Genomic DNA, 23703 nt, shown 5'->3' with positions numbered 1-23703 from the left:
GGAAAGAGGCATGATTTTTTTTTTTTCCATGATTGGAAGGCTGATTTGAATTCAGATATTCTTCCTATTATGGATGGATGGTGAAGAGAAGGCGGGTGTTTCAGCTATACATTGAATTTGGAAAGTTCAGATTTTGACTCCTGAGTGTCTTCCTAAAAAGCATTGCCTCATGAATCTTTCACAGAAATATTCCAGTTGAGTGTTTTAGATAATGAATAAACTTGAAAGAATTATGATCGGCCAGGCACAAATCAGGCAGAGTCTTTATGCTTTGCATGACACCAGGTTTTAGACTGCTCTTGCCACCAGCTTTCCTAAGCAAGGGCTACTAATAAAGTGGGTCGTTGTGAGTTGTTTTCCCAGCTCAATATCAAACACCATAAAACCTGTCATTTAAGATCTGCACGGGGAATAGCATCTCTTGGCAATGGACAGTTGTGACGGCGCTGTTCAGCAAGTCAGAACTACTGATATTTGTCTTGGGGTTATAATATTCTCAGCTGTACAAGAAGATGCTGCTGTTAAAAGAATCGTTTAGGCTATGTATTCATGGCAGGGTTTGCTTGGCCTGTTGCCCAAGTTTTGTCCATAACCTATGTTGTATCTGCACAGAGGAAGCCTGAGTGCACTTTCATCTGAACTGTCAGATGAGGCTGTAGGTTTAAGGTTGGATTTCACTTCAATGCAGGTAGACAGCAGGTTCCTCCCTCAGGACGACCAAACCTCAACCCCAGCCAAACCCAGACAGCATTCATCCTCTTGGTCTGAACTTTCTTCTCCATCTCCATCCATTTTTTTGTCCTAGCTCTACACTTTAGCCATCCTGCTCATATGCCTGCCCTCCCAAAAAATTTCTGGACATGATTTAGCAGCTGCTGCAGACCAAGGGCCTCTTCCAGTTCCCTCTCAAGCAGGTCACTCTTCTACTCAGGAGGATAGGACTGTAGTACAGATGAGGACCCTGAAAGCAGAGAATGGGCCCAGACACATTTAATTTAAAAACATAAACTTAGACTTTGGGTCCACTAGTTTGCAATATCTTAAACTTCTTTCCAGATGCTCATAGGGCCAACAGCAACCAACATCTGTGTTCTCTTGGAAATATGCACCTGTGGCACTGTCTTTAGGGATCACACTGTTGCAGGACATGAAAATCTCTCCCTGGAAGATGACTCCAAGATCCACAGTAGTCATTTGCAAAAGTAGGGTTTTACGTTCAGAACTAAACCCTGCCTTGGCTTACCCCACCATGGACTCCTCTTCATGAAGAAGTTGAGGAAGCTCCAGGCGCTTAAATCTGATAGAAACCATCAGCCATAGATATGAGCACTGGCCTGCCAGGTGCCTTTCATTATTACTCTTAGAGCTCCCTGTATTCCTGGCTTGTGGCAAGCACCAAGGAACCTCAGCAATGCCCAGTTTTGCCTGATGCAAGCACCACTTAGTCTTTTTGCAGATGGGGAAACTGAGGCTGCCTTTTGCACTTGGTAATGTATGCAGCACATATTTCCCCTGAGGCCACTGTCGTTGGCTGAGATATATTGTAAGTATTTAGTAACAGTAACTACATGGTCATCGATCTCTCTGGTACCAGGAATAACAAATCACACTAAGGGAAAAGTGATTTTGCCTTCCACAATATCCAGAGCACAGCTTGAGACAGGACCCAGGAGTCCCACATACCAGTCTGAAATGTACAGACAGAAGCTTTGGCCAAGTTCTTGCATATCCTCGTGGGCTCACTCTTCCATAACTGGATCAGAATTGATTTCCACTCTCTTCCAAAACAAGACCTAAGACCTGTCAGGTGCAAATAGTTTGTGGCTTGTTCAAAATCACCAAAAAGAAGCAGTTCCTAACACAACGCATGGTTAAGTTGAAGAATATCTTGCTGCAGGATGTGGTGGATTCTTACAGTTTACATGGGTTCAAAAGCCCACTGAACAATTACCTCAAAGAAAGGCACTTCAAAAACTATTACATATGAAAAAATGCTTCAGACTCTATATGTCCCTAAACTGCAGAGCACTGGAGTCTAGGAGAATATTTTGGGGGGTTAACGAAATTGCTTACCCTGTTCTTATGTGCTTTCCTAGACACCTGCACTTGGCCATTCCCAGAGGCAGCACACTGAGTCAGACAGACCCACTGTCTCTCATACAGCTGTTCTTTCACTCTGTGTGCAGGATCCATGTCCAAGTCAAGGCCCAGAGTGCAGCCAAGCAATTAAATAAGAGAAATCCTTCAAACTAAGTTTTTCATATGCAACAGCAGAGAGTAATGCACCTGTGGGATGAAGCTTCCTTTGTGCAGGAGAATTATGCTCCCACACCTGGGCTTATATTCATTTGCGCTTGTCCCCATCACACAGCTGTTCAGATTAGCTGTTATTCTCTCTAGCCCGGGTGTCTCAAAGCCTCTGTCTCCAGCAGTCGGAGACCGGCAGCTGTGCAATCATATCTGCGAACGTATGGGATATAAAGAATCTGTTAAGTAAAACCAAACCATGGAGGGAGGAGGGGAAGAGATCAGCACAAAGAAATCACTTCTGCTAAGATGTGATTAGGGATGCTCCACAACACCCAGCTGCAAGGAACAGGTGAACTCAGCAAACATCTTAAAGCCTTCAGCAGAATTAGCCCCTTGTGGGTGTTGTTTGATAGGGGAAGGGGGATTGAAAAGGGGGGAATTAGGAGCCTGTGCAGGTGGAAGGAGGGTTCAGTTGCTATTGTTTGGAGTTAGGTAGTGGTAGGTTTCTGCTGTTTCCAGAGTGGGTTGGGGTTTGGGTTGTTGTTGTTGTTGTTTTTATTTTTTCCCTGTCCTAATTTTTGAAACACCTCCATTTTACAAGGTTCATGTATTTTCCAGCAAGGTACCATGGAGAAGATAATTAGCTAATTTACAATTAGCTACAACAGAATTCGTAATCGCTTCCCCTGTGGAAAAGGCTGTAATCATCATCACGGAGCTGTAGGACTGCTGTGAAAATGGCAATAGGAGTGTGCAGCCCAGGCCCCAGGAAATGCCCTGCTTTTAGCCTATTGATCCATCTGATTAGCACGGGTTGAGGGGAGCGGCAGGGCACTCTGGCTCGAGAGGGGAACCGGTTTGAGCTTGCAGATTTGAGTTCAGAGCTCAACCCAAACTTTCATAATGTTCAGGGCACCTGCAGCTCACCCCTGTGCTCTATAGCCACTCCTTTCTTCCTTGGCCTGAGGAGTATACCTTGTCCATTATTGTCTGGAAAAAAAACCCAGGTTTATAGCTCTTTTTCACCACTGTGACTTTGGCAGATTCCAAGTCCCAGTGCATGGGGTGAAAAGCTGGACTTGAATTGGCAACGTGCTCCTGCAGCCCAGAAACCCAGCGGTATTCTGGGCTGCATCAAAAGAAGTGCGGCCAGCAGGTTGAGAGAGGTGATTCTGCTCCTCTATTCCACCTTGGTGAGACCTCACCAGGAGCATCATGTCCAGCTTCAGAGCCCTCAGCGCAGGATAGGTACGGACCTGCTGGTGCAGTCCCGAGTACAGCCACAAAAATGGTCAGAAGGCTGGAACACTTCTCCTATAAGGAAAGGCTGAGAGAGCTAGGGTTGTTCAGCCTGGAGAAGAGAAGGCTCCGGAGAAACCTTATTGCAGCCTTTCAGTACTTAAAGGGAGCTTATAAGAAAGATTGGGACAATCTTTTTAATAAGGTCTGTAGCAGTAAGACAAGGTGTAATGGTTTTAAACTAAAAAAAAAGGCAGATTTAGACTAGTTATAAGGACGAAATTTTTTACAATGAGGGTGGTAAAGCACTGGAACAGGTTGCCCAGAGAGAGGGTAGATGCCTCATCCCTGGAAACATTCCAGCTCAGGTTGGACAGGACCCTGAGCAACCTGATCAAGTTGAAGATGTCTCTGTTCGTTGCTGGGGGGATTGGACTGTAACACCTTTAAAGGTCCCTTCCAACACAAACCATTCTGTGATTGTGTATGATTCTATAATGGACACCCTCAGCACCACCTCCTCTCCGCTCTCTGCTGAGGACCAGTCAGGAGAGGAGGCAAGGAAGATCTGCTCTGCCTCTTCCATTTTCTCTGGTAGATGTGCCACTTGGTCCTATGCATGGGCATTTTCTTCTTACTCACACCTGCACAGAAAACTTCACTAGGCTGCTCATTTGTTCTGTCATGATGCCAAGGAGATAAGCTTAAAGGCCTTCCCCGTGCCTGGACCAAGGCACTGCAGCTGGTCCCTCACTGTGTGTGCAAGCAATGTTTGGGGAGGAGGGGAATAGCAGCAGGGACAAATAATTATTAGCTATATAAATAATAGAATTAATTAGCATCTGGTTTCTGAAACGAAGCCATACAGCAACCTGGTCCTGATGCTTAGAAAGCCAAAGGCATTGAGAAGCCTCTGTGCATACCGAAGATGTTTGTTCCCATACAGAAATATGCAAATGCCAGTTTTGTTCTTGCACGAAGAAGCACACACACCCTGGCAACGGACTCAGGATGAAATAGGGGTTTAGAACAAGGGGGGTTGTGGCTAGAAGGGACCGTAGTGGTGTTCCGGTTTGCCCTCCTGATTAGCCTGGCACACAAAGGTGGTAGACCTGTCCCTCTTTATTTCCAAGGCCTTGAATGCGATGTTCTAGATGGTAAAGCTGGCTTGCGCTTTCCTGATACAAGGATTCAACCTCTTTGTTTTGCATGAAGAATACGAGAACACAAGTGTATTTATATACTCTTATCTAAATGTACCCCCACGCACACACATACATTAGCGAGAGCTATCTGGATAAACACAAACCTGTGTCATGTCTCTCTGTGAGTGACCCTAATTTTCCCCTAGTCCCTTCACAATTGCTGTGATTCTTGTTCCTGTCCTCTTGCTCCACAGAGGGTCAAACATCCTGCATCTCATTGTCCCTTCTGTCTCTTTAATTAGTGCCCGTCCTCCCCCTTCTCCCCCTCACGCCCGTGTCCCCCCTTCCCATCTCCTCTCAGCACTTGGTTTGCAACGCTCTATTATTTCACCTTTCACGCGTGCCGCCTCCTCCGCCCGGGCCCGTCTGACACCTCTGCCTTTCGCTTATCATAGAAACATAACATTTAAATACAAATAGAACAAGGAATAATTTAACCCCTATTTGCACTGGGGAGGGTGCTGAGGCTTCATATAAACACAGCTGGAGAGATTTACAGATGCTGTATATTTATCTGACAAGTTACATTTCTTCACCACAGCGCCTTGCAGCCAGTTCTTCCTGATGGGCGCAAGACTCCACAGCTGGTAGAATGGCCAAGAAGGGGGGAGCCTGGTTTCATGGGGATATTGGAAATGTCACCAAGGGGATGTCTCTGGGGACTCTAGTTTGCCATTGCTGTGGCCTTTCCCTCCCTACCCATCTTCCTGGGAGGAACAGGGACTGCTGGCTCCTGTTGTTTGTTGAAGGAAAAACAGGATAGACTTGAGTTCAACTTAATTTTCAGTATTATGTCAGTGCGTCAGGTCACTTACGGTAAGGGCTTCGTGATGCACCAGCAGAAACCTTCTTGGCTCTTCTGGGCACCACAGCACATAGAAATAGCTATCCATGGTTATTTCCATGGGCCTAGCAGGCATGATGGACTCAGGCTGTGGGGAAAGACTGATAATAGGGTAAATACTAATGAGGGAAAACAAAAAAGTGTGGGGAAGAGGCTTACAGGGACACCACATTCAGTCGTCATGCTGTGGGGCAGTGTCACTGTTGTTAAGAACCGCCTCTACAGTGAGGCTAGTGAGATTTCTTCACTAACATGTAATATTTGGGCATGAAATAAAAACTGAAACTGTCATTTTGGAGTGTGTAATAGACAGAAATTTGGACAAGGCCTTCCTGGCAAAAGCAAAAGGGAGATACTCAGATGTGCATCAATACTTGATGCATGGCCGTGTGTGGTCTTGAGGAAGCTACACAGAATAGGTTTTAACCTGTTTAGACATGTTAAGTAAGTTCACCATCTTCATTTCCCTCAGAGGGAGGAGATAGAGGCTGCTCCTCATGGCTGCCCACCTCTGTTGTGTAAGACAGGATGGTACTGTGAGGTACCACTCCCTCTCCCATGGCCATGGGCTGGAGCACATGATCATGCCCACAGCTCACATTGGGAGCATCCCAGACCATGGGATTGTGCCCAGCCTTTTTTTGTCCTTCTCTTTTGCCTCTGGACAGTGGTATTTCTGTTCTTGACTGTGTGTTCACTTTGCCCTGTGGCCCAGGTCTTAGGGCGCCTAGTCAGAAGGGTTTTTTTACCCCTCAGTCCCACAATCTGAAGTGGAGATGATAGCACCAAGCTTGGCAATGGAGGTTATGAGGGACTGAGTCTACCCAGTGCTCTGAAATGCTCATGTGGGTCCTGAGACACATAGATTTGGAATAGTGTCTTACTAGAAGAGGAGGAAGTATGGGATCCACTGGATGGTATGGGTAGTAAGGATGGACCCTACAGACAGGCAGAGCTCAGGGACAGCTTGATCTGGGGACTGCTCCAGGTTTGTGCACAGCCTAAATCTCTGATTTCTATAGGATGTAGAGTGGCCTGAGTGATGGTACAGCAAGGTACTGCCCTCCATTCTCATTTGAGGACACTGGAAAAGTCTGGTGGGGAGCACCTGTGGTGTGCACACACGCTCAGACACATTCCACTGGCACCAGCACATCCTCTCTTTGTTTTATTCTGGCAGTCTCATGGCCTTGTTCAGACGTATTTACAAAACAGGAGTAGTTGTCCCAGTGCATGGCATGTCAGCTTTTTGTTTGGGACCTGGAAGAGCCATTTGTGGGCACTCAGGGTGTAAGAGGCTCATACAAGCCCATTAGAGGATATACTCATTAGTCAAGACCTGGAACATGCTGAATGGTCCCAGCTGCTGGATGCTTCCCTCCTTTCCCAACTGAGATGTGCACAGGGCATTGTTAAAACATGCTGCTGGGCTCCCTGGCAGGGCTGGGACATGAAAGGTAAATGCAACACTTTTTTAGAAGAACCTTTCAGAGAAAAAAGCCTGTTAAACTGACTCATTTTTTATCAGCCAAGTGTGTGATTGTGTAGAATTCTGAGATGGCAGATGTGACAAATGATTCTCCTGACAACCCCAGGCACAGTTTTTCAGGAGGGAGGCAGGGCCCCGATTTGGAGATGGGGCTGGAGGTGATGCCCAAGCAGTGCTGAGCGCTGGTTAGCCATGGGGGCCCCTTCACACCACCTCCCCTGGAGTGGCTAGACCAGCAGACCCTGAGGAAGGTGGTCTTCACCCTCAGCAGAACCTGTTCCTGGTGATGTGGTCTGATGGCCACCTTGCGGGCAGCTCACCAAAGCACCACATCTTCTGCCAGCCAGCTCTGGGGACAGGCATCATTACTCCTAGTGTCCTGCAGAGATGTAGAAAAGGGGGCTAAAATAAAAAATAAAGTAAAATAAAATAAAAAAATAAAAAATCAAGTGGTTCCTAAAACACCTGGTTTTAGCTTTGCATAAACTAAACCAGACAAGGCAGTTTCAGGCCAGTTCCACACTAGAGAGTTTTGCTGACAGAGGAGGGATGTGATTTTTTTTTAATGATACATTTATATTAGCAAAAAGCTTGGTGAAAATACAGTTACACAGCTATAGGATTGCTTTTGCTGATGCAGCTTATTTCAAACAGGGAAAACTGTATAAAGTACAATATAACAGAGGCTTTCTCTGTGCTGGAAGTATTTACTAGACACAAACTTTCTAGGCAAAACCTTTTGCCAGTGGTGTTCCTAGTTCATTCCCACTGCTCTGCCTGCTTCCTAGAATATCCTCATCTTCCAGGACAGCTGGTTTCATTTGCTGGGTGAGTTTTCCTCCAATAACTGGACAACTATTGGAGTTTGGACTGGACTCTTTCTCCAAGTCTTTGTCTAGCCCTAGACTGAAAGATGCCCCACAGAGCACACACCCAACTCCAGCAGCTGCCTCTCTAAGGCTTATACCTCACCTCTGAGAGTCTCTTTTGTAGGTCAGCTTGGCCATCAAGAAAACAAACCTTTCAGGTGTGCAAAGCATCTTCTCTTGAGGTGGAGACAACCTACACTTTGGGCTTTGTGTATCATTAAAGCCTGAACTTTGTGTTGCCAGAAAAGACCTCAAAAAATTCCTTTGTATAATCAATTCCAACATAAAGTAGGCATATTTCTTGCTTCTAACGTGTCTATCAGAAGGCTATCCCCATTTTTTCTCCCCTACCAGAAATTCACATGTACCCTCCTCAACCTATTTTCCTACCATTTCAGCAGCCTAGCTGAAGGCAACATAACTCCTTGTTTTCTGTGGGCAGTATACGTTTTGTTCACATGGATAACTCCACTGCAGGATTGAAAGCTCCTAATATCCTCACTCGATAGCCACTGCATGAAAAATTATCATCATCCAAGACTATAAAGTAATTTTCCCATTCGCAGGTGCATCTCGGAGAGGGGAATTTTGATCAAACACTAGTGGAAGCAGAACACATTGCCTACAACAATGATTTCTTGGTGTACAAAAGTGACATAATTTGCCCAATTAGTCAGCCAGAAAAGGGTTGTTGCAAACCAATGTTTTGTTCAGCTTTAGGTTAACATGTGTGTTAAAAATAAATAAATAAAAATTTCAAACTATTTATTTATTTATTTACATATATTTATTCAAATTGGTTACATCTGCTCTGTAAACTGCTCTGAAAAAAACCTCTTGGTTCACGCATTTACATAGTGTTTAATGAATGATAAATAAGACATTTATGAATCGTGTAAATGGCCTGTTTACATACACAATGTAAACTATGTAAATTTTTTTTTTTTTCTTCTTGGTGTAATGGTAGTAGTCTCTGAACATAAACCTGATCTAGAGGCATCACTCAGTGCCCTCTGAGATGTTTCTACCAACTCAGCAATCATTATTTTGGTCTGTTTTCACCAACATTTTCTGAAGGTGTTTAATTCTGGACCGAAGATCTCCGTACTTGGTACAAGTCCAAGTATAAATAGCCTTCTTCTTTTGAAATACTATTATCTACTAGCAGACCATGTCCTGCTTTGACATGAAATACCACCTGCTTGAGCTATCTCAGATACTAGTAAACATATAAGTTAGCTTCATGTTTCAAAAAAACAATGTATGTTTCAAAAAGTTTGGCCTTATTTCAAATGAACTTTCAAAGTGTATTAAAAAAATGATCCAAACTTGCAGGTATGTGTCTGTGAGAGGATATGAATGACGAATCTCCATTTACAGGCTGTGGCTTCTGTTATATCCTGATTTAAAACAGCTTATGTTAAACATTTTTTTCCTGCAACTCATTTAGTACTGCGAGGGCTACTAACTTATGTTATTTTTCATTTGGACTTTACTTCTATATGCTATCCTTATCCACATTCCTCTTGGATCGCAGTCTGAGCAATGTTGTCATTTCAGTTACTGCAAGCTGACTGCAAAAATTGATCAGAGAAAGCTGATTTGGAACACTTTGGAGCTTAGATTTTGAGAAGCAGTTAAAGATTTTATACATAACCTAACATTTCTGTTTGGCTGGGTTTTTTTAAATTGCCAAATTCTTTGCAAGTACTCATTGAAAGTCAGATGCTATTAAGGTTTTTTGAGCCAGCCACCTGAAATGACTAGCAGCTTCTGAAATATGTCACCTCAATGAAATCACTCACCGTTTGTTTTGCATGTGATACTGAGCCATATTGGCTTTCACATCCCTCCTGAAATATGGTAAGCATCTCTTTATTTTGTTCCAGAAGACAGAAAACTCTTTGTGGGCATGCTCAATAAGCAGCAGTCGGAAGACGACGTGCGCAGGCTATTCGAGGCATTTGGCAACATTGAGGAGTGCACAATCCTTCGTGGACCCGATGGTAACAGCAAAGGTAAGGTGCTGGCTTGTAGCACATCAGTTTTAGTGTCAAGCTAGACCTGGTCTCAGCATATATATAATTTTCTGGTGTGACAAAGTCACTAGGCAGCCACCAGAACAGCATCTCTTACATTAGGAGGGGTCACATTTACAAAGGGAGGCCATTTCTTTGCAGGTCCCTGTCTGTTTGTGCAAGAGAAGAAAAAGATGATTGCACTTAAAAACACACGCTCCACAACGAGCTATGTCTCGTCATGTGCAAAGAGACACCTATTGCTGTTTGCTCGCAGGGCAGAGCCTCCCCTCTGAACACACAGCCATTACAGTCCCTCAAGTTGTGCTGTCCCCACCGTGTTGGACAGGTCAATTCTTTCTTTAAACAAAGCCAAGGTTGTTACTCTATATCTTTTCTCACTGGCTCCACCACTGTCTGCTTATTTCTCATCCACCTGCCCCATGTCTTCCCCTTCCTCAGTTTGAAAAGGCTTCATTGCAAAACTAGGTGCCTTACCTCCTTCTGCCTCTTTTTGGCATCACTTGTTACCTGGATAGCACAAAGGATCCTTTTCTACAGCCCAGGTGTAAGAATGAGGCTTCTCTCTTGAATGTGCGGGTAATTTTTTTTCCAGTCACTCTCTAGACAAAGTAACTTCAATTTGAATAGGAAGCCCTCTTCTCTTGACAGTATAATGTGTCCATTAAATATTGATCTGCCTATAATATATCATAAACTGTACTGGAATGTGCAGCACCAGGGAAGAGACCAGTCCTGCTGATGCACTTAATATCTCACTGGATATTTTGACATGTGACAACGTCAACCAGCATATTTTTGCAACAGAGAGGCAAAAAATCCCAATCACAGTGATACACTGGAAAAAGATATTGCTATTCCATAAAATCACTGGCAGCCAAAAAAGACTTCAGACCAGCATTATAGGGCAGCTGTTTAATACAGGTTGGTAAAGCTCAGCCTTCCTGATATAAACAGCTGAAAATAAGCTATGGGCACCTTTCTTTAATTGTATGGATACTTTAGTTTCAAGACATCCAAAGATGGGGGCTGTCCCATTGGAAACTGTTAGGCTGGGTTGGCCTAGAAGAGCTCCAACCATCATAATGGTAGGCAGTTAAGCACTTTATTCAGTGAACAAATCAGTAAATTAGGGAAAAGCAAGAAAAAAAAAAAGTCTGCCTGCCTCCACCTGGAATTGTACAGAACAAAATCTAATGACAAAGGAGTTAAACAGAGTAATAATAAAGGCAATAATGTCTGAGATCTGTAAGAAATGGGTTCCAAAGGAGATCCAACCCACAGACTTGTATTCATACTTGCTCTATCTTTTTCTTTTTTTTCTTAAACAATTTCATTATAAGTCTGAATCTGAGTGGCAGCTCCATATTGCTAACCAGTTTAATTATTAGTGCTAGCAGGCTGCAGTCTCAGGCTTGCATTTCACTGAGCTTCAGGATCAATACTGAGCCTTGACAGAGTTAATATTACCAGCTTCCATTTGCTGGTGCTATTTCTGAGAATGTGAAGCTCCTAATTTACACACGCACAGTTACATACATGCACACAGAGCAGTCAATCCAACAGAAAACTTAAGGCTAGTGCCCTTATCTTAGGAGACAGTCAGGCGAGCCACAACTCCCACAAAGTTATTCCCAGTCTGTAATGTTTTCCATCTGCTAGAAACCAATATGTGACACACATTGGGTGTGAGCTACTTATTTTGGGTGAAACCCATAAGGCTTAAATTCCACCTAAACTGAGATTTAAGCAGATTGTCTAAGAACCAGATAGCAATCAGATCCCATAGACTTCAGTCCTACACAACCCAATATGTGAAGCCCCACTGGGCATCCCTGTGGTGAGCCTCTAAGTCCTCCAGGTACCTCAATGCAAGCAGTGCCCTCAGAAGGTAGGTCCCAACTTCCCACTTTAATGCCACCGCAGTCCAGTCAAAGCCAGAAAGCTGCCTGAACCTTGTTTGAAGCCATGGGTGATTCCCTAAGCCATGAGACCTTCATGGGGCAGAAATACTTCCTGCATGAGTCTCTCATGGGTAGGCACAGCAGCTGGAGCATGCAACCAGGTAGCAGAAAAGCTGGGAATGAGGCGTTTCTCTGCCTGAAGGGGAAAACAGAGCCTGTCTTTCCTAGGAGAGGTGGGAGAGGAAGGAGCCTTCCTGTACCCCTCCGAGTAAAGCTCACCAGTGTGTAGCCAGCAGCTCAGGAGTCCTCAGGTGAGAAAGCTGAAGGGGATCCCATTCAGCAAGCCAGCAAGACCCAGAGGGTCTGCATTTTTTTTTTTTCCCCCTTTTTTTTTTCTCCATTCAGCAGTGGTCTACCTCACTAACTCAGTAAAGATTTTCCACAGCACCAGAAGTTCCACAAGAGGAGTCTTAATACCCTCTGCAGTTATAACCTCAGGCCCTGACTCTGCAGTCTCCTCCAGACTGACAAGACAGCCAGAGCAGCCCTCTCAGCTCTGTAGTCTGGAAGTAAGGAAAGAAAAAAACATCTGAGCACATGTATCTCCCAGTTCAGCACAGGTTATATATCTCTCTGTGTATCAAAATCCCTTCAAGCTCCAGATCTGCTCCCTCCAGAGGGGCACCATTGTTCTGAGGAGGGTGGCATGACTCACGTCCTCAGCTCGTGAGGTCCTGGAGTGAGTTCTGGTGAAAATGCGAGGGAAAAAGATTATGTACACATTTGATGTGTACAGAAGCCATCCCCCTGAATGCACAAACTAAAAGGCCAAAATGCTGGGAACCCTGCTATGGCCTTGCCATGACACACCAGAGATAGCTGAGTTTTCATTTACCCTACTATTGCAAAACTTAATGGAAGCAGTAGGAGGGATCCCATTAGCATCTTGGGCATTAAACAAGATAAATGCCTGCTGCTCCTTTCATTCCTACCTTTATCCAGCTCCACTGATCCATCAGGTTCCTCAGCACAGGGATGAATTTCACCTGAAGAGAGTGAAGCCTTCAACATGACAACAGCACTGCAGCCAAAAATCCTGCTCTAAATGCAATGGGTGACTGGAGCTGGAAAGCTTTTGTATATTTGCTAATCAACATCTTCTTTTTAGAGGCAGAAAGTACAAAAGAATCTCTGCAAATAATTAAACACCCTAATTCTGGATTATCTCTGATTAATGAAGAGGAAGGCGTAGTATCTCAGGAGCCCGGGAATGCTGGGCTGCGATTATGTCATAATTGATCCCTATTGTTTCCAGCTGAAGTTTATCTATCTCATTTTCTCATGATTGTCTCCTCTCAGCTCCTTATAAATTAGATCCAACTATTAGCAACAATCATTGTGCTTTTCCTGAAATACAGTCTGAGCATAGTGCTGAGGGGGTAATGCAAAGTGAAGGGCTCCTAACTGCAAGCTAATTTCATATGTGTGTATTATTTTTAGAAGGGGCTATCACTGATTTTTTCACTCTCACTTCTATCAGCCTGTAGTGAAGATTTTGGGGACATATGGGACTCATTCTTCTAGTTCATAGGCAGGGTGTTCTAATGCTTCATTTTTCACCCTGCACTGTATGGATCTATAAGGGTGTGTGGACCTTCTAAAGATTCTGCACTGGGAATAAAGGAGAGGTGTCCCATTGTCAGGACTGGCATCCCCTGCACAGTGATCTGCACTCCTTCAGGGAAACAGCTCAGGCTTTGCAAATTGATTAAAAGCTCAAAAGTCTTTGGTAGTAATAGAAGGGGATGGAAGCCAGAACTTCTCAGATCTCTCCCAATCTGTTCCAAAAAACGCCTTAGCATATGGAAATTACTCTTCCTCTCTCTGAATCAGTTTGCTTGTAGCTAAGAGTGTTAGCAATACTTTCCCCAACTCTAGTGGTGCATGTGACCCTTTGAAGTGTTGATCATTTCTCCACTCCAGCACATATTCATAAATACACCTTTCTACCCTAAAAACCTTATGTAAGTGTTCATTGGGAGATTCCTCACATGGCAATGCAGGCCAGAGAAGCACTGCTTGTATTTTTGTAATGTCCAGAGGAAAACACCCATACAGGCACTGGCCCTGCAGCTCATGGTGAAGGACTAAGACTGAAATTTTGGTGGTGACAAGATGGCAATCATCAGATGTGGATCTCTCACATCCCAGCTTCTTCATCAGAAGCTATCATTCTTTGTCAGACCAAGGCTGCTTGGAGCCAAGACAAGCTCTGAGCAGTCTGTCATGGAGCTTTACCAGACAGTGATATGATAAGGTACCTTATGGGTTTGGAGTAACCTGAATGCCTTCCATACAGCTGGCTGTGGTTGCTTGTAACAAGTATGTGCAGCTTTCTGATAATTTTGACACACATCCTTACTGTTTCTCATAACCCCAGAGGGAGGAGCATTCAGCTTTAAGTCCAACACAAATAAAAGAAGATTAATTTTCATGCAACAAACTGTAAAACTGTGTAAAACTGCCATTGGAAATTGTGGAGTTCAAACGATAAGAGGATTCAAAAAGTGCTTCCTAATTTTGGGTCCATCAGTGCCAGTCACAGACAGTGTGGGGATTCTGGATGCAGCTTTGCCTCAAAAGGTCCTCAGGCTGCCGATGACTGGACTTTGCAAAGGAATAACCAGGAGCATGTTAGCTTGTTATACTTTCTCTGCTACCTCCACTACTATTGCCCAGTTCTGAGGACAAGATACTCAGCTAGACTGACTTTCATAGTACCAATGCAACCTTTCTTATGTTCTTCTTTTTCCTCTTCCAGGGTGTGCATTTGTGAAATACTCTTCACATGCGGAGGCTCAAGCAGCCATCAATGCCTTGCATGGCAGCCAGACAATGCCGGTGAGTAGCTCTGTAGTGCTAGCAAGTGAGGATTGGTCCAGCCTTTCCTGCCCTGTGGCCTGATTGAGGAGTGAATGATTTATCTATGCTCTGCAACTCATCTTCTGGGAAGAATAGATAACACCTCAGGCATGCAGGGCCTTGGGTGCACTTAACTCATCGGTGGAAAGGCCAGGATGACACTGTCATTTCACATAGGCTCAGAACCCCAAGGCATGCTGTGTTCTGTCACCAGCAGTTCTGATGACCTGAAAACAAGACTTATTGTTCACAGATGCCAAAAACATTGGGTCAAACTCACCACGAGTGTAACCTTTCAAGTTTCAAAGGGATGAATCAAGCAGAAACTTGTGTATAAGGGCTTCTTTGTTTTCCCTCCCCATAGAGTCCCTTCCTCTAAGTGAAGGACAAAGAACTTTTTGCCAGCATTCAGCAGAGAGCAGCATGTTCATGTGATGGCACTAGAAACTAGGGACAAATCACACCGCAATGGGTGCCTCTCACTGCTACTACAAAAGTGCCTACCTAGGCATAAATGTGGTCCCTTATATCCAAGTTTTGAAAGACATCAGATCAGCTACTGAATCTTCCAGGAAACATTTAAGGGATCGTTCCACTTGGATAAATATCTAGTAATAGGGGGTTTGAAGCCTGATAGTTCAGGAAAGTAGAAATGGAAATGTATTTTCTATGCAAAATGATATTTGTACACCATCACACAGACCCAGAGGAATGTAAGGCTTTCCACTGTCAGCAAGGAAAGGCAATCTGGTCCAACATGTTTTGGTTTATTATAATAGTATATTATTTTTATTACTAATTATTCACAATGTAAATCTTGAAAGTCTAAGAAGTGTGCTGACAACTTGGAAAGGATGCAGCAAGCTCAATAAAAGATATTTAAGACTGTAAAATCTCCCTTTCAGTAAGAGACACTAATGTAAATTCATGAATTTATCCAAATAAGTTTAAAGTGGGCCTGGCAGATTGTCTCTAGGTCTTTGCAGAGACAAAAATGGAAAATTCTTTACAGGGGAAAAGGTTTCTAAAAGTGGCAAATCATCAAGATCTCATTTTTTGGAGCCTCATCTTACACAAATCAGATTAAAAATAGTACATGTTTACCAGTCACGCTATTGAAAAAAAATCTCCTTACAGATGGGCATCTCAATTTTTTGAAGTACTACAATAGTTTTAGGAGTCTCTTCCTAAAAGATTCCTTCTAACAAAATCAGATGCTGAGCTTTATGATGACATCCCCTAGTGAAATAGTATGGGCATCTTTCCTGAGACAGGTCAAAGAGGTTCTCGTAATGACTTTAAAATTTTGACCCAAAGTGATAATGCATATAAACTGACATCAGGAATTGCAGTTCCACAGGGTGTGGTGCCACAAAAAAAGTGTAATAAAAAATCAGTTCCTGTACCAAAAAGCTTGCAAAATTAGGGGACAAGTGGTGAGAAAAAGATGGGAGAAAACAGACAAAATCCAAGGAGAGTTGAGGATTTTATCTAGATCTACTATAACCAAAATATCCTTATCCTTCCCCAGCCCTTATCTCTCCTATTTTCAGCACACTTTAGATAAGAAAAATACTCATCTCTTGACCACTTGGGAGAAAATTTCTGTTCCATTCTGCTGACGTCAACTGAACTTAGGATGTGCAGAACAATTGAAAATTTGGCCATTTTATCAGTCAGTTTTTTATGGGACCATTTTTCCTCTTGACTCATTTGACTCAAATACCTGTTCCAGAAATGTTCTTGAATAACCAGACCTGGGCATCTGAAAAACCATCACAGTTTAACCCTTACTAGATGCACATCCCAGATTCACAATCCAGTTTCTATGGCTTGACAAGTTCCCATTATTTGGCTGAACTTCAGCAGCTGTCCAAGTACCAACTCTTAGTTCACAGGAAAAGCAAGTAGAAAATTATTCATTTCATCCTCTTTATCCTAAGCTAAGTTATGTGTCATTGCCTTGTATCTCCCATCAGCTATGAGCAGTCAGACGAGCAGCTACCATGGCTCAGCAGACTAGTGAGGACCTGTCAAGTGACCACCACTTGATCAAGACATGGAGCACATACTGTTTTACCCACAGGGCTCAGAATGCTTAAGGCACTCTAAATGAGGTGGGCCAAATCCTGCAAGTGATCTCCGTTCCCATTCTCATTTTCATGGTGCTTCAGGGTGTGCAGCTTCTTTCGGGGCTTGAATGTTCACAGAGAAATGCAGCCACCTCGTGGTGAGATGGCGATGTAGCCCTCGTCCTTGGAAAGGAGGGGTACATTGCTGCCATCTTCCTTCAGTCCCCCCTCCCATTTCTCTCACCATTAGGACTGGCCTCATTTGTCCGGCTGCGATGCCAAATCAAAGTTGTTCCTGTGGTTCAGCCAATTTAAATGTCTCTTGCCTTGTCCTCGTGTACTACCAACGGGGCATCCATCATCATTCTTGTCAGGTCTCGAGCCGTTCGTTCCTGCGGCAGACTCCTGTTTCTCCACAGCTGTCAGGATTATTGCTCTACTGTGACTTCCTGTTCACACAACATATGTTGCCTAATAGTTTCAAAAGGTAACTTTCTTTTATGAAAGTTTTTTTCTTTTTTTTTTTTTTTATTAACCTTTCCTTGGACAGGTGCCTGACCACCATCCGTCACAAGCCCACTTCTCTATGCAAAGCATTTGTTTCTCCTAAGGGCCCACCAAACAGCTCTACAGCTTTCCAATTTTCACACAATCAATTGCTTTCAGAAATAACTTTCCCCAAATCCCTTACTTCTGAGCAGGCCCAAAGTTCCTTCTGTATCTACCCGCCAAGAGAGCTTTTGGGGGTCTTTTAAAATCATATTGCTTATCAACTCATCAGCTTTACAATAGTGTTTTACTTGACCTCCATGTCTTTCTTTATGAGAGGTCATAATTTTCATGTACTTCTACATGTATTTATAATGCATTTATAACAACTATATGCCCTGTACTTTTAGCTTTGGTTACTCTGTCCCTTCCTCTCTCTCCCATCCATATGGGGGCGTAAACAGGTCTCTTCACTTGATTCTGTTCCCTTCCTCATCCAAGCTTTGTCCCTAGCAGCCTTATCCACCAACACGAATTCAGCTACTATTTCTACAGTGACAGCTTGCAGATCTAACTTCTCTACTGCAGGACTGACTGCCATCCAAACTAAAATCTTGGCCTGTCTTTCCAGCATCTCCTACTGGATGTCTAGCTGCCAGATCAGGCTCAATATGTATAAAACAGAGCTCTTGAACTTTTCCTCCCATACCCTGTCTCCTCTCTCCTCCGCCTCCATTCTCAATCACTAGGGACATTATCATCCTCCTGTCAGTCATGCTCCTACCTAGGCACCATCTTCAGCTTAGTTTTCTCCTTCTCACCATGTCTTCATATCTGGGTAACAGCCAAATGTTGAAGAGTTGTTCTGCACAACACACCTAACACATCTAAGATAGGGCCTTGTCCATCCACCCACGCAGAATAAACTCTCCTCTGCACTTCATCACGAATACCTAAATTGCAGCAGCCTGCATCCTGCCCAGAAAGTATACAGGGTTAAAAAATATATTACTGTTACACATTTTTCTCCACCTCACTTACCATGGCACCTCAGAATTTCTTTTGTTTTGAATTAATTTCTGGAAGGGGTAAAGCAATTCTGTTTTCTACATTTTCTGCACAGAGGTGAGAAGTGAAGAGTGTGATTCATTTGATTTAGCTTTAACGGTCCAAAAGTTTGTAATCTATTCTAAACATCTGCTAGGATTCCTGCAGAAAGGAGAGAAAGAGAAATTTCTAGAGATTTGTGCATTTCCCCCTTTATTTATCTGTGTTAGGATGGGCTAAATCACCTTCTGGGGATGCCTGTCCCTTTCATTAATTATAATGGAGATCTCCAGAACAACATTAGACTGAATATCTGAGGTGGGACTCATCTCATCTAGTACGAGGCATGCAGAAGCTAAGGAACTATATCTGAAGTTGTCATCTAAGTGTTTGTCATCTAAGTTTCTATTAAATCAATAGAGAGAAATAGATACCTCTGGAGGAATTTTATTTTACAAAATAGATTTTGAAACCTGTCAAACCAAAACCCAAATAGAAGTGTGCTTTTTAGCTAATTTTAGCTGTTGGATTCCTATGGTCTGACAGTTCCAAAATAGTGGTTCTTCAGCTCAGGTGCAACTTAGAATGAAAAAGGACCCATACTGCTTAAAAACAAAAGCTAAGAACACTTGCTTCCTGCAGATGTCTGAGTCTACAATTGCCTTTGCTCATCAGTGAAACACCCTTGCCACCCTGAAATCCTTCTGCTTCAGTTGTCGCTGCCACAGTAATCTTGCTGGAGCTGAAGATATAAGGTGACTCTATACCAGCTGACCTTAGCCACCTACAAGTCAGATATTAAAGCTATTCATTTGACCTCTCTTCTGATGGTGATTCTGGAGGCATCTGCCTCCTCACTGACTGTGCAAGGAGTAAGCAGCTGAGAGTGGACACCTAACTTCATGTCCAGTGGAAGGGACACTGAATCCCACTCTGGGTGTTTGCTATCCAACTAAAGAAATTTGGGATTCAGAAACCAGGTATCCCACATTTGAGTCTTTTGACTTCTGATCCATTAGGTATACTGTGAACTTGTCAGAATTACGTTCATTCATTCTATATCTTTCTTTAATTTATGACATTTAAGGCCATTAAGACCTCCAGAACCCTGTAAGATGGCTTCCCCCATCACATAGGCCAAGTCCTAATTTGTTTTACTGTAGAAGTCTGCATCAGCTTGGTCAAACCACAGAATTTTTTCTGCATCCAGGTAATTGCATCCCAAGTCTATCTATGCCTGACTGAACATCTCCTTGAAAATTACTTTTTTTGGATGGAATCCTTGGTTTTGTGAAAAGAAAGGAAAATGTGAGGCTTGGATAAAAGTACTGAACAGATGTCTGCCTTTCAGAGGAAGACTCAATTTAGTTGAACCTCAAAAAAAAAAAAAGTACTGCAACCAAAACTTTGCTAACTTTGGGGCTTTCATTTCAACATTTTTCTGTGCAGCTCTTACCAACATAAATGACAAAACCAACTTCAAATCTCTGCTCAGGAACCGCGTATATCAAATTATGCAATTATTGCTCAGTGTTGTTAAGCGACAGACCGATTAGATCTCTAGTTGTTATACTTAGAATTTTTTTTAATAATCAAGAAAATATGAGTGACACAACACCTTGAACAAGGTTGACTTTCAGCCTCCACCTACCATGTTCCTTCGAAGTCCACCCATGGCACCGGAATTCCCAATCAAACACGATTAATAGTCAGATGAAGGGACTTTCTTCTTGCCTTATACCATATACTACCTACGGTCTCATATCGTAAGAGATTGCTATTAATTAAGCTAGGGTAATTTTTTACCTATTTAGTTTACTAAATGAGAGTGACTTAAATATGAGATTATAAAAAAATTGCCCTCAGAAACGTTAGTATATGTATATGTGTGCAGCAGCCCTCTTTCAAGCTCATGGCAAACAGGGCACCAGTTCCCATCTTCCTGGCTTTGGATGCTCAGGCACCCCATCAAAGAAACCAACCCCAGCTCATGTTTATGACTGCTATTATTATTGCTGTGCATTCCTACAGTGCAGTTACGACTTTGCAAAGCACTGGGAAGTTGCCTTCAGACACAGTCCTATTACGGAAACTGGCCAAGCAGCTGTTCTCACCCCCTGTCAACACAGCAGAGGAATATTTAGGTGAATTAGGGGTGGAAGAGAAAGCAATGAGAGTCTGCAGAAGGAGCTCTGAGCAGGTGGAGGAAAGAAGGAAAATAGGCCTTCATGGGCATGATGAAGTTGTAGCCCAGGCGCTTCGCTTGCAGATCGGCGGGGAAGCAGTTGTTATTATGCGTGCACGCTGGCACCAAAGCGCTGAGTCGGCAGAAACTCCCTGGGAGGAGCAGCGTGGTGGCTCCGGTGAGTGGGGGGCCACAATGCCGTAGATCAGCTGAGGTATTTTTAACAATTATTTTGATATAAACAGCTCTGAACTTGAGGAGCTCCATGTAAATGGGAAGCAGTGGGGCTTGTAATTAGATTTGTGTACACTTTCATAAATTGCTGGGAAACATCAAAGCCGTGATAGAAGGCTGTGGTGCACTTTATTTCCTTCTTCTGTTCTTCTGTTAATTGAATGGTTGATGTGTGGATAGGAAGTGTTGGCTTCGTGGAGTACTATTTACAGACCCGCTGACAGCTGCACTGTGAAAATTAACAGGAACAGAGCAGCCTCTGTCACAGCTCTTCCCATGAGGGACTTGCTTCAAATTGGATAATTTCTTTCATAGGAGAAACTTTCCTCATCTCTCCTCCCTTCTTCACAAATACGCACACACATCCAGCTGCACATTCCCCTTCTCCCTTCAGCTCATGGCAACCTTTACTGCTTGGAAGGAGGGTTTGTCATTTCCTCAAAGTTGGGGGAGTTCGACTGCAGTTCAAAACTTGTAGCGTATTCCACTTACAGCAAGCCACATCTTCAGAAGTCAACCAAATCTGTGAGCTGGGTGTGCGGAGCCACAGTTTCATGTTTGCAGGTCTCACCTCAACAGGAACATGCTCTTCACTCTCTTAGAAACTCAGGTATATTTCCTCTCAGACTACTACTGTTGGAAGTGTGGTTGTTGTTGGTCTTACTCAGAACTGCTGTATGCTAAGCACCATAGAAAACTCTTACAGGAAAGTTGCCATACTCAGCAGCTTACCAACTAAAGGCCAGGGTTGACCTGGCTGAGTTACATCAAAGTGTTGGTCAAAGTGTAAAACTTCGGGGTCATCTGTCATCTTATCATCTACACTTCTAATTCTCTTGATGGAGAGAGACTAGCCCCTCAGAGACACATCTGCCTGTCTTAAGTAATTGATGGTTTAGAATAGATAACCCAAAATGGCTGCAATTACGTCAGCCAAGTGTGCCTCTAAGGGACAAGGCACAAGAGATAAGCAAAAGAAACAACAATACGGTGTCTAGGAATGAACTGGTCTTATACACAATTAATCAGTATATTTAGCCAGTTCATAGCCAAAGTCACAGCAATTCTTGTTCCTGGTTACAGTGGAGAATTAATAACCAGTGGATATTCGAGCATCTAAATCTTAATATTTACTTAAATCTGGAAAACATAGAATTAAGAAGGTCAAATTTGATGCCATCAGTCCACCACCTCACAAACCCATAATACAAAGAGGTAACAATTAAAAAGACCGTGATTCAGAGTATCAATTAACCAACAAAATTTACTGTCATTTAGATTCCAGCATGAACTTGAGTCCTGAGTTAATAAAAGTCACCTTGTGATAGTCAGGAGAGAGTTGCTGACCCCGTCAGGCTCTCAGGGTAAATAGGAAAAGGGAAAGTCATTAGACTTTACTTTTACATAAACACAGAAATATAAAGGGGGAATTTTCAAAGCTAATTCTGGGTGAAAGTTGATGAGAATCCAGCATCTAAGTGCCCTTCATGCCTCACAGCTGAATTTGCCCTAAAGTTACTTGCTCAGTGGCACAAAGTCTAGGATGGAGTGGGGTGTCATCAACACAAGTCCATCTGCTTAAATTAATGCAGAAGGCTGAGGTCTCATTTTACACTGTTGATGTTGGAGAAGCTGATGGAAGAGAATGGAGATGCTAACTCAGACCAATTTTTTTTCTCTTCACTGTTGAACTTCTGCTCTTTAAAGAACATGCACTCAATGCAATGTCTCTGTGTAACACACAGACTGGTTTGTTTGACTCAGGGCAAGGCACAGCACACCCATCCCTTCTATTAAAAAATAATAATACATCAGGAACTCATTCATAACTCACCAGGAGCAGGTCTGGCCCTCCTTCCAGTAATGAATGATTTTTCTGAATATGCTACCTAAACACTATTTATAAAGTCACGTGCTGTCCTTTGGGATGAAAGAAGCAATGGATATGTCATACCTAGATGTTAATTTGCAGTCATTCCTTCCAACAAAATCCAATGACTCTTGATAGCTCAGCCTCGCTTCCCTTTGGGCAGCGGATTCTGGCTGGAGGGGGACTAAGGTTCATAGATGAACCCACCCCACTGCTGCCACCAAGACAGGTGATTCTGCAACCTTTTGGCCAAGAGTTTCCCAATGTTACCATGATTTCCCTTAATTCCTCCTATGAAAAATAAAATCATAGGACTGCGTTCCTTGCCTCCTCCCTTGTTCCATAAATGAACTGATAAATCACATGTTTCTAGGTCCCAGAATAGAAATCCAGGCAGCCCGGCTGCCTGACAGGGGGTATGAATCATACTGCCGCCAAAGATGGTCTTTACTTCTCTAGTCACATCGCCATAGCCATGCGGGCATCTGGCAGGACAGCAAAGAGATCCATGGGACATGACAGGCTTCCCTTTTTGCCCCTGCTTCCTCACTCCCTCCAAACCACAGTATTCATTGCCTCCAAATGGGATAAGAGGTGTAACTGCTCATGAGCCACATGGCCTTGCTCTAGACAAAAGGGTTTAACTGGCACCATAATACCTCTTTATATGTCCAAGGGGAGTTGGGAAACAAATCAACAGCCAGGGGAGAGTGGGACCGTGCCACCACCGAGTGTTACCCAAGTCCTGGCGCCAGGAGCAGCCCCTGTGAGGCTTGCTGCACTGAACACTTGTCTCATCTGGATGAGATCAGGACTTTTGGGGGCAAAAATAATTCACAAACACTGATCTTTCTGGAATATCAGAGACATTGATAAGCCTCCAGCCTGGGAGGCATAAAACTCTCCCTGCCCAGCAGGGATGTTCCCAGGCTACTGGAGGGAGCTCCACCATGCATCATCTCCTTCCTCTAATAAGGATGTGCTCTTCCCACTGCAGAGAGGAATGAAGATGTCAGTATTAAGTCTTTACCTCTCCGCTTGCTTT

At 43.5% G+C, this 23703-nt stretch overlaps 1 protein-coding gene across 1 annotated transcript in view; it reads left to right on the top strand.

Moving 5' to 3' along the window:
• The window catches only part of CELF4 (CUGBP Elav-like family member 4), a 283507-nt gene that overhangs the window by 194441 nt on the left and 65363 nt on the right, over positions 1–23703 (top strand). The window contains exons 4-5 of the mRNA XM_009634219.2: positions 9789–9914; positions 14661–14740. Of these exons, the coding sequence (XP_009632514.2) occupies positions 9789–9914; positions 14661–14740 (206 nt within the window). The remainder of the gene's footprint in view (positions 1–9788; positions 9915–14660; positions 14741–23703) is intronic.

This window comes from Egretta garzetta, unplaced genomic scaffold (assembly GCF_000687185.1).
Source record: "Egretta garzetta isolate BGI_Z169 unplaced genomic scaffold, ASM68718v1 scaffold702, whole genome shotgun sequence".
NCBI classification, from domain to species: domain Eukaryota; kingdom Metazoa; phylum Chordata; class Aves; order Pelecaniformes; family Ardeidae; genus Egretta; species Egretta garzetta.
The sequence above is the reverse complement of the archived record's forward strand: the minus strand, read 5'-3'. Positions and strand labels throughout refer to the sequence as shown.